Source organism: Myxine glutinosa, chromosome 13 (genome assembly GCF_964187855.1).
Source record: "Myxine glutinosa chromosome 13, kmMyxGlut1.1, whole genome shotgun sequence".
Taxonomy (NCBI): domain Eukaryota; kingdom Metazoa; phylum Chordata; class Myxini; order Myxiniformes; family Myxinidae; genus Myxine; species Myxine glutinosa.
Genome location: NC_136273.1, coordinates 31,901,449 through 31,913,643, shown reverse-complemented (window position 1 = coordinate 31,913,643; position 12,195 = coordinate 31,901,449). Strand labels below are relative to the sequence as shown.

General features: G+C 50.1%; 1 protein-coding gene across 1 annotated transcript in view; it reads left to right on the top strand.

Moving 5' to 3' along the window:
• The first annotated feature begins 637 nt into the window (after positions 1–637).
• Positions 638–12,195, top strand: part of DCTD (dCMP deaminase) — a 30,137-nt gene continuing 18,579 nt past the window's right edge. The window contains exons 1-2 of the mRNA XM_068134145.2: positions 638–828; positions 1,031–1,142. Coding sequence (XP_067990246.1) covers positions 746–828; positions 1,031–1,142 — 195 coding nt within the window. The 5' untranslated portion in view covers positions 638–745. The remainder of the gene's footprint in view (positions 829–1,030; positions 1,143–12,195) is intronic.

Here is a 12,195-nt window from a genome sequence, read left to right as displayed (position 1 = left end):
GAGCAGTAATGTGGCTTTTATTGAAATTCTACAAATACTGTTTAGATTTTGATGATTTGCGTGTGATGTGATTTAACGGATGTTTATATAAATCGTTTAAAATAAAATAAAAAGCCTTAAATATCTGATATTTTGCCCTTTCATTTTGCCATTTTGCCATTTGCCTTTCATTTGGGCCTCCCAATTGAAGCCCCGTCCGTTGGGTGGGTACCGTTGCTTGTTTTATCTAATTTTTAGAATGAAATAATACTGTTATAAAATTGTGTGTGTGTGTGTGTGTGTGTGTGTGTGTGTGTGTGTGTGTGTGTGTGTGTGTGTGTGTGTGTGTGTGTGTGTGTGTGTGTGTGTGTAACAGTACTTATTTAAATTTATTATGTGATAATAAAGTAATCGTTACAATTAAGTGATAAATAAATTTCAGCACGGATACTTATTGGGCGGTGTATATTTCGTTTGTAAATTTAACGCCATTGATGACTTATTGGAATATTCCACTGCTTTGATGCTCTTTCTCAAAATGTGCAAAAGTTGTGATTTTGATCGAACTGACTTTTGATTGATCCGAGGCCAATCCGTAACAACTGCCGAGTGCAGAAATAATTGTCAACGCGATAGCGATTGGCCACAAGCGTTCCCTGCAACCAATCAGCGCAAGAGAGCGAAACATATTTGCATATTTCGCGGCAAGCGTTAACGTATCGTTCAGTTCTGCAATCCGGTAATAAGTGATTTTTATGATTCAAAAATGAATAATTTGAGGGAAAATGAGAAAACGTCAGAGGAACAAGAACAAGGGATCGACGCTTTACCAACTGCACGAACAAACGAGTGAGTCGATGATTTAGGCCTCAAATTATGACGAAGTCGAATATTTCATCCCGTCCATCCATGAGTTTTGTTGGATCCTTCACTTGTGATGATTGCGCGGGTTTTCGATATTCTGATCGATTTTAACATTTTTATATCGACCTTGCTTGCTAAACGCCATCGGTGCCCGTCTTCATTACCTGATTGTGCTTTGCACCTTCAGGACCGACACTGCCGGTGATGGAGGAAAACGGACGGATTGCTTGCAATGGCAGGAGTACTTTATGGGTGTGGCCTTTCTGTCTGCGCAACGTAGTAAGGATCCGAGCTCACAGGTACAGACAGGGATGTGCGGCTTTTAATGAAGTCTGCATACAATATACATGCATGCCTGTACTGTAACGCACCACACACTGCTCAATGCACCGACGACTTCCAACACCCCACACACCAACTCACCAATCACACTGTATCCTAACTCACCAATCGCACTGCCATAACACACCAAATGTCACTGTACGCTAACTCTCCAATCACACTGTACCCCAACACATTAATCACACTGTACCCAACTCACCAAACATGCTGTACCCCAACTCACCAGTCGCACTGTACGCTAACTCACCAAATGCACTACCCTAACTCACTAAACACTACCATAATGCACCAATCACACTGTACCCCAACACCAATCACACTGTACCCCAGCATGCAGATCACACTGTACCCTAACGCACAAAACATGCTGTACCCAAACTCACCAATCACACTGTACACTAACTCACCAATCACACTGTACCATAATACACCAAATGCACTGTACCCCACCACACCAATGGCACTGCACCCTGACTCGCCAATCGCACGGCACCCTAACTCACCAATCGCACTGCACCCTAATTCACCAATCACACTGCCATAACACACCAAATGTCACTGTGCGCTAACTCTCCAATCACACTGAACCTTAACTCGCCAAACGCACTGTCCCACAACATACTACTCACACTGTACCCAACTCACCAAACATGCTGTACCCTAACTCACCAATCACACTGTATGCTAACTTACCAAATGCAATGCATGCTAACTCACGAATTGCACTGCACCCTAACTCACCAATCGCATTGTACCCTAACTCACCAATCGCACTGAACCTTAACTCACCAAACACACTGAACCTTAACTCACCAAATACACTACCCTATTGCATCAGTCTTACTTTACCCTAACTCTCCAATCGCACCGAGAACCGAGTCGGGGGCGGCAGCTTTGGTGGAGAAGAGGGCCGTGTGGGGAGCGCCCAGAGTTGCGCCGGTTGATATGCGTTTCGGCCACAGCCTGGCGCCATGGCCTTGCCTTGCGGCTTGTTGGGTTTTGCCAACTCCATCCCATCAAGGAAGGATGATATGGAGAAAGAAGAGACCCAGACCAGTCGTAGCCTGGAGGCCACACAGGAGGTCGTGTGGATTTACATCGTCGCCACCGGAGACTGAGGGGGAACAGGTGTATGGATAAGAAGACGGCTTTGTCCATGAGTCCCATGAGTCGTGGTTCCTTACTGGGGTCAAGATGGATGCTTTATGGCTGGGGAAGGCTCCGTTCAGTCTTGGAGACTCGTGAGTTGAGATGGCGGCTGGTGGTGGTGGCGCGTACACACTCACATACACATACATGAACGTGATTTACACATACACATGCACCATTGTGATTGTTATTGTACATGCATATGAATCATGATTATACGTATTAAATACACACATATTATACACACGCTAACAAAGTTGGATACCTTGAGACCGGGTAGGTCTTCCTTCCATCTGAAACCTCTCCCCTCCCCCCACGTGTGTAGATAGCATTCAACACCAGCAACATTCACGCACGCACACTTACACACACACACACACACACACACATGGAATCTCCTGCGATGAAGCTAACTCCGAGGGCCTTTCACTCACTCACCGCAGGCAGGTTGGTGGTCTTTCTGTCTTCTACCGACTCCTCTCCGGCCTTGCTCCTCCAGCTCTCTCTGGGCTCTGTCCCCCAAATATTCCTACAGGTCGCACAAGATCTGCCTGCAACCCTCTTATGGTTAAACTGCCAAAATCAAGACTCTCTGCTCACCTTCACTCCTTCATTCCTCTTTTCTCCCGCCTCTGGAACAAACTCCATCACTCTCTTCAATCCCACTCCTCCCTCCAGGTCTTTAAAACAGCTGTTAACCACCATCTCTTACCTTCCCCCATCCAAAACCTTGATCTTTTCTACCCCCGCTAATTCACCCCAGATCCACTTTTTTGAAATTCCAACTTCTTTCCTGGAAGTCCTTGCAGTGTTCATGTGTTTTATACCTCTCCCACATCCCCCCAAGCCCCTCTCCCTCCCACAGTTCTCTCGATGTCCCTGCTCTCAAATGTTGTGTTTGTGTCCTTCCCCCTCTCTCCCCATCTTGTCTACCGCTCCCCTTATTTTGTGTTTTATGTGTCGGTTTGACTTTTTGTGTGATTAATGTTAGCTCTTTCACCATCCTCGATGTTGTATACAAAAAAAATAAAAAAAATAATGTGCACACACATGAATATATGTATATGTATACATATACATATATATATATATATGTGTATATATATTGTTACAGACACGACTTTGATGTTATGGTGGGCCGAGCGGAATGGCCGCCGTGTCCGCACAAGTTACCCGATTATACTCGAACCTTGTCCGAGTCGCGCTATGCTAGGTCAATGAAGGAAAAGGACACAACGGCTGGGATTCAAATGACACGACACCAAGGGTTCAGTTCTCAAGACCTCCGGAGGAGGTTATATTAGGGCGGAAGGTCAGATTACAACGACAAGAGGGACAGCATAGAAAGGCAGGCACTTAGACACACTCTTATAATAGCCCCGACAGACGACAGATAAACAGGACAAAAACTGACTCACACGGGGATTGATGGCAAGGAAAGCGGGTATCGATGGCTCAAGGTGCACTCTTGGCTCAAGGACAAATCGACCCGGTCCGGTCCAATGATGCGGGGAGGTCGCTCTCAGCGCTGGAAGGTCGCGACTTGTCTTCTTCAGTCGGGGGCGCATCTGACGTCACGTCCGGTAAGTGGCCGCGTATATCCGGCGGGGAGTGACACGCCCTCGGCTCGTTAGCTCCGCCCCAGATGGAATCGGCCCGTTGCTTCTCATTGGGTGCGTGCGGGGGGGGTTACCGGCTCCGCCCTTGACGAGGGGCTGACAAGGAGCCCCTTCGTGGTAACCCCGTCGGAGCGCATGGTCAATGGCGGCTAACCGAGCCGGTGTGAGGACGCACACTCCCCCGCGCCGCGCCGTTGTTGTAGTTGTTGTAGTTGTTGTTGTAGTTGTTGTTGTTGTTGTTGTTGTTGTTGTAGTTGTTGTTTGGGGAAGAAGATGGGAGGAGGTATGGGAAGGTCCTAAACTCACTACTGGTGCCATATAATCACATTCTGGTGCAACGAAGAGTCAGAATTAATGGAAACGAGTCCTTAACGTCTACGTGAGATGCGGTGGACCTGGGCACGACATTTAATGGGGGAAAAAGGGGAAGGTCGGTTCTACAGAGTGTTATTTACAGGCAATGGGACTAGGGAATGGGGGATTGGGGATAGTTGGGGAGTATTGGGGAAATAGGGGAGTATTTACAAGCGGATATTGAGGCCAAGTCCCATATCCGCAACATTGCACCCTTCTCTACCCTCGGGGCGTCGCGACCCGATAAATTTTTACCTATTTTAGTGTGGCACTCAGATGTAGTTCCCTCTACTATTAACTCTACCCTGAGTGCGACAGTTTTACAGATATTCACAAATGAGTAAATATGTCCCCCTGCGACGTTGCACCCTTCTCCTCACAGAAACACACCCACAGGATAACCGAATCCGGAAAGAATTCGCAAACTAAACATACAGCCGGTAGGGAGCATTATTTACAAGACTACGCTGATATTTACACTACGATCCAGGACCTGTTTTTGGAGGAACACATGCAGATGTTATGCATAGAGAGAGCACGCATGCCAGCATCGATACACCAACCCACGAGTGCTCTGTGGCCTACGGCCTTTAATAATGTGCAGAGCACCCCTTCCCAGCACCAAAAGCACCACCCCATCACACAGTCAGCACCATCCGGTGCACCAATAAAGTGTCTATAAATCACCGGTGGTGTCGCAGCCGGCCGATGTTCTGCCGCTGGTCTTGCCTTCGTGTGGTGCACTTGGTGTTCTTGCCTCTTTCAAAAAAATAAAGAAAGGCGCCAACCGCGTCCATTTCTCTATTGTGGCCATCAGGGGGCCAACTGTTAGTGGTTCACCTTGTATGGCATAGGTGCCACGTTGACCCATAGGTCCATCCATGGGTGGTGCTTGGCCGCAAAAGAACTGCGGTCCATTGTGGGTGGCCACAAACATTGCGGTCCATATGGTGTATCGATCCAGGCAGCAAGCAGCGAAAGTGCAGGCCCACAACTGCGGATCCAGCACCTCTCTCTCCTCTCTCTCTGCCCCAAAGCCAGATCCTCGGAGGTGGGAGACAAAAGAAGCAGACAAGTGAGTAAGGTGGTAAGGGCGCAAAAGTGCACGCAATATAAGGTAATGCACACTGGGGGCACATGGGAACCAGGTGAGACAGGTACGTTCCTACCGTACGCCCCCCCCCCCCCCCACCAGGTAACCTACATGGCCCCTCCCTTACCCCTTACTGTATCCACAAAACACAACACTACCCATAAACATCTATTTTACAAATCAACAAACATCCCTACTGTCTTCCCCGTTCCTCCCATAAACCAAATTCGTCTTCTCTCCCTCCTAACCAATCAAATTTGCCATTTTCAACTCTCATCACAATTTGCCATCTCCAACTCAACATCAAAATTTGCCATTACCAATTCATCATCAGTCCCTCCTAGGGAGGGAGAGATGGAATCACCCCAATGTCTCATCCACGTCGTGATGCGTCTCACCAATCCACACAGCAATTCTCATTTCCTGCACACAGAACAAAGAAAACACAGGTGTGGAGTCCTCATCATCACCACAGGTAAGTGGCTGCGTATGGTGCGGCAGGTTCATCAATCCTAACTATTTCCTAAATGACTTTAACAACTTTACACTACCCGGGGTCTTTCTCCGGCCAAACCATTGGCCCTCTTCCACTATGGGTTCTAAAAACCAATTCCCATTGACCAAACTGTGGTGCTTTTCAATTTGGGGTCTCACTCCCCCGATTCATCTCCCGGTGCCCTCGCACAATTTCTGGGCCGCGACGTGTACCTCTCCCAGCGGGTCTACCCACCTGCACACCCCCACCACTGCAGTTGCCTCCGAGCTTACCTGCTCCTTACCCTAACCTAACTACCTGGGGACGGCCCTCTGGCGCTCTCCCCACTCGGTGCCCTCTCTGGCACTGGGCTGCCCGATCCACACCCGGGATCCTCAGGCACCCACTCACAACTACCGGCTCCCAGAGCCCACCTGCGGCCTCACCTGGCCGACATCCTCACAGTGGTGGAGTGCCCAACCAACTACACGCACTAACAGGCTACACGCCCAGCCATTTCCACGACACTAATGCACCCATCCACAATACCATTCTGCAACCGCACCACAAATGCCAATATCCAACCACAATTTACCTATATCCCCTCTACCTAACACTTACACTACCCGCCCCGGGTACTCGTGAAAGGGGTCCACTCTTCCCCCATCCACACCTTCGCACCATGCACACCACTCCGTACCACTTACTCCAACTCTCTCCACACCACTCATTCTCTGCTCCATATATTCCACACACCTGTACTTGCACACCTGTGCTCTCATACTTGGTGCCACCTGCACCCTTCTCTCCCCAAGCGCATTCGCGCTGATCCACAACACTCACTACTCACACACTGCTCCACACACCTGTCCAGTTGCACACCTGTGCAATCACACCTGTTCCATTCTCACACACATGGCATCATCTCAGCTAACTACTCCCTTCTGAAACTTGCGCTTCCCAGTCGTCCCTTTAACTATTGCGCTCCCTCGTCATTATAATCCACACTAATCTACCTGCGTCCCCACTACAGGTATCAGTCACTAACTAAACTTAACGTTACCTAATGTCATCTTCTAGGGCCCTAACAATATAACCTAACCCACCCGGGCTAGTTTTCACCGCCATACACCCCATAATCTATTGCTCCTTTGCCCCCACATGGGAAGGGTGGCAGGGATGCCCCCCTTACCCACCGGGCCCATTGCTCACTACCAATTTTGCACATCAAATTTCAACAAATTAAAAATTTGCCAATCACTACCCATCATCTGCCAATCACTACTGCCAATCCCTTGCCAATCATCAAATTTTGTTTTTCTCTAATTTTGGGTCCAAAACACTAACCTCATCACACAGTCTACTCACTACTGCCTCTCGGTGCGCCAATTCCCGTCCAAAGCCTGGCTTCGTAAAGCCAAGCCATGAATGCGGGTTGTTTGGTGCCAGCGGCTGGATGCGTCCGGCACTCGGTGCAGGGACGGGGGCTTACCCGGGCCGAGATCCCACGCACCATCTCGGCGTGGAGCCATCCAATGTCCCGATCTCGACCTGCCGGACTGCCTCAACAAAAAGTGGTCGCCATGACGACCCTTTCTATCGGGCTGCCCGCTCCGCCTAGTGGAGCACGGACGCGGCCGTTCAAAGCGAGGCCCAGCACGCACCGAGGGCCCGCTTCGGCTAAAAGTCGACCTAACCTCTAACCTGGTTACCGTCGATGCTTCACCTGGGTTCTTACACGCATACGCTACCCCTCTCGTGCTCCTACATCCAGCCGTCTCCATGCTCCTCGTACCTTTCCTTACACACCCAGGTACTCTCATTCCACTCACAGCCTTGGTCACACACCTGACCACCGAACACTTTGGCACACATTCGTCGCTCGTACACCTCACCAACACACCTCTTCGCGCCCCCTCCTCGGTCACCTCCTCTGTGACAATCACAGGTGTGCTCTCATTCGCACACCCAACCACGTGCCTCACTACCAATTCCAGCGTGCATTCCCACACACGCTCTACCATTCCAGGTGTGCATCCTTCCATCCCAGGTGTACATCCTCGCTCACCTGTCACAACTAACTCACGCTCCGTGTCACTCTCACTACTTTCACCTCCATTCTTGACAGCGCACTCACCCTTACTCTTGACAGCGCACTCTTTCCCCATGCACCTGTCCGTCACACACCTTTCTCGCACACCCTCTCCCGTTACCTCCTCTGTAACACTCACCACAGGCGTGCACTCTTCCTTACTTTTGACAGCGCACTCTTTCCCCATGCACCTGTCCGTCACACACCTTTCTCGCACACACTCTTGCGCACACTCTCCCGTCACACCCTCTGTAACACTCACCACACCGCGCTTCCATGTGCTCCCTCGCACACGCGCTACGACCGACTCATTCTCGCCAGCACCCTCACTCCTTGGCACGCACTTTTTCCTCACACACCCCAGAGTCGGACTTTCTCGCACACCTCCTTTTTCGCACACCAGACCTGTCGCACACTTCACAAATGGCCTCTCACGAACACCCGGGTCCATCTCGACCCCCAAGCTTCTTAAATCCCCTGGCGCATCATACGCACGACCATATTGGTCACCACTTACACCGGGTCCTCTTCCTCTTCGCTTCTCCTCCATCACCTGCGAATCCCTCATCCGGTTAATGAGCACATCATCACGATCCGAACACAGACTTTGGACCAATTCTTTTACTTCCTCCTTTATCTCTTTCTTATCCTCTCTCCGTCGCTTCTTAATTTCGCTCACCCCTTCTTCCACTTCTTCTAATTTCTGCTTCACCTCCTTCATCTCTTCGTGCGCCCCTTTAAGTTCTTCCTCTAACTCCACTTTATTTTTTTCTATGTGCTCCCGCACCTCCCGCTCTTTAACCTCCATCACCTCTACCACCTTGTCCATTTTCCTCGTCAGGTCCTCATGTACCGTCTGACACTCTTTTTTAATTACCCCTACGTCCTTTTTCATCTCCTTCTGTGTCGATTTTAAACCCTCTATTACCGCTGTGTTCTTCTTTACCTGGTCCCCCAACTCCTTTTGTCCCACTGTCAGTTGTTCTACTCCCAGCGTCAACTCCTCTATACCCCCTTGCAATTTTACAGTCCCCTTTCTCACCTCCTTCTCCATGCGCTCCTTACAGTGCCTCACCTCCTCGCGCACTCCTCCGACCTCCTCACTCACTCCTCTTCTGATCTCCTCTCCCATCACTTGCATCTCCTGCCCAGATGCCACCCTCATCTGCTCCATTTCCTCCCTGTGAGCATCCAGTTTGGTTTCTACCCCTATTCTGACCCCCTCTATCTGCTGCCCCATTTGGTTAACTTCCCTTTCCGCTTGGTCCCTCATGTCCCTCAATTTGCCTTCCATCCTGTTTTCTAACCCCTCTAACCCATTTTTCACTCCTTCTATCTGATTCTCCTGGGCAGCCATTCTATTTTCTACCCCCATTAACCCATTTTTCACCTCTTTTATCCCGTTGTCTAACCCCTCAAAATTATTGTCTAACTTCCCAAATTTCTTGTCTAACTCCTTAAAATTATTGTCTAACTTCCCTAATTTCTTGTCTAACTCCTTAAAATTATTGTCTAACCCCTCACTGGTACCCCTCGCTTCGTCCCTCATTACCCCCATTTGGTTTCCCATTACCCCCATTTGGCCCTCCAATCGCTCACTCTGAGCATCCATCCGGTTCCCCATTTGTTCCATAAGGGCCCTCATTTGCAGGAGGAAAAGGTTCGAATCCACCAGGGGCGCTGCCACGGTCGCGGTCGCCGTGACCAGCGAGGCGCCATTTTGTGCGTCTGCTACCCTCGCTGCTTCGCTCTCCTCACGTCCCTCAATTTGGTCCTGGACCGACCCTGCCTCACTCTCCTCTAACGGAACCCAGCCGACTTGGTCTGCCATAGCGCGACTTTCAAAATTCGGGTTTTTATTTTCGTAAAACAAATTCAAATTTCGCCGTTATAATTTCGAGCGGGAAACGCGCTCCGGATCGAATTCTACCTCCCCAACACCAATTGTTACCCTAGTGGTACAATTGGTGTTCCAAAATTTGGGCCTAATAAATTTAGTCCCAGGTCCGAATCCGACACTCCTGACACCAATTGTTACAGACACGACTTTGATGTTATGGTGGGCCGAGCGGAATGGCCGCCGTGTCCGCACAAGTTACCCGATTATACTCGAACCTTGTCCGAGTCGCGCTATGCTAGGTCAATGAAGGAAAAGGACACAACAGCTGGGATTCAAATGACACGACACCAAGGGTTCAGTTCTCAAGACCTCCGGAGGAGGTTATATTAGGGCGGAAGGTCAGATTACAACGACAAGAGGGACAGCATAGAAAGGCAGGCACTTAGACACACTCTTATAATAGCCCCGACAGACGACAGATAAACAGGACAAAAACTGACTCACACGGGGATTGATGGCAAGGAAAGCGGGTATCGATGGCTCAAGGTGCACTCTTGGCTCAAGGACAAATCGACCCGGTCCGGTCCAATGATGCGGGGAGGTCGCTCTCAGCGCTGGAAGGTCGCGACTTGTCTTCTTCAGTCGGGGGCGCATCTGACGTCACGTCCGGTAAGTGGCCGCGTATATCCGGCGGGGAGTGACACGCCCTCGGCTCGTTAGCTCCGCCCCAGATGGAATCGGCCCGTTGCTTCTCATTGGGTGCGTGCGGGGGGGGTTACCGGCTCCGCCCTTGACGAGGGGCTGACAAGGAGCCCCTTCGTGGTAACCCCGTCGGAGCGCATGGTCAATGGCGGCTAACCGAGCCGGTGTGAGGACGCACACTCCCCCGCGCCGCGCCGTTGTTGTAGTTGTTGTAGTTGTTGTTGTAGTTGTTGTTGTTGTTGTTGTTGTTGTTGTAGTTGTTGTTTGGGGAAGAAGATGGGAGGAGGTATGGGAAGGTCCTAAACTCACTACTGGTGCCATATAATCACATTCTGGTGCAACGAAGAGTCAGAATTAATGGAAACGAGTCCTTAACGTCTACGTGAGATGCGGTGGACCTGGGCACGACATTTAATGGGGGAAAAAGGGGAAGGTCGGTTCTACAGAGTGTTATTTACAGGCAATGGGACTAGGGAATGGGGGATTGGGGATAGTTGGGGAGTATTGGGGAAATAGGGGAGTATTTACAAGCGGATATTGAGGCCAAGTCCCATATCCGCAACATTGCACCCTTCTCTACCCTCGGGGCGTCCCGACCCGATAAATTTTTACCTATTTTAGTGTGGCACTCAGATGTAGTTCCCTCTACTATTAACTCTACCCTGAGTGCGACAGTTTTACAGATATTCACAAATGAGTAAATATGTCCCCCTGCGACGTTGCACCCTTCTCCTCACAGAAACACACCCACAGGATAACCGAATCCGGAAAGAATTCGCAAACTAAACATACAGCCGGTAGGGAGCATTATTTACAAGACTACGCTGATATTTACACTACGATCCAGGACCTGTTTTTGGAGGAACACATGCAGATGTTATGCATAGAGAGAGCACGCATGCCAGCATCGATACACCAACCCACGAGTGCTCTGTGGCCTACGGCCTTTAATAATGTGCAGAGCACCCCTTCCCAGCACCAAAAGCACCACCCCATCACACAGTCAGCACCATCCGGTGCACCAATAAAGTGTCTATAAATCACCGGTGGTGTCGCAGCCGGCCGATGTTCTGCCGCTGGTCTTGCCTTCGTGTGGTGCACTTGGTGTTCTTGCCTCTTTCAAAAAAATAAAGAAAGGCGCCAACCGCGTCCATTTCTCTATTGTGGCCATCAGGGGGCCAACTGTTAGTGGTTCACCTTGTATGGCATAGGTGCCACGTTGACCCATAGGTCCATCCATGGGTGGTGCTTGGCCGCAAAAGAACTGCGGTCCATTGTGGGTGGCCACAAACATTGCGGTCCATATGGTGTATCGATCCAGGCAGCAAGCAGCGAAAGTGCAGGCCCACAACTGCGGATCCAGCACCTCTCTCTCCTCTCTCTCTGCCCCAAAGCCAGATCCTCGGAGGTGGGAGACAAAAGAAGCAGACAAGTGAGTAAGGTGGTAAGGGCGCAAAAGTGCACGCAATATAAGGTAATGCACACTGGGGGCACATGGGAACCAGGTGAGACAGGTACGTTCCTACCGTACGCCCCCCCCCCCCACCAGGTAACCTACATGGCCCCTCCCTTACCCCTTACTGTATCCACAAAACACAACACTACCCATAAACATCTATTTTACAAATCAACAAACATCCCTACTGTCTTCCCCGTTCCTCCCATAAACCAAATTCGTCTTCTCTC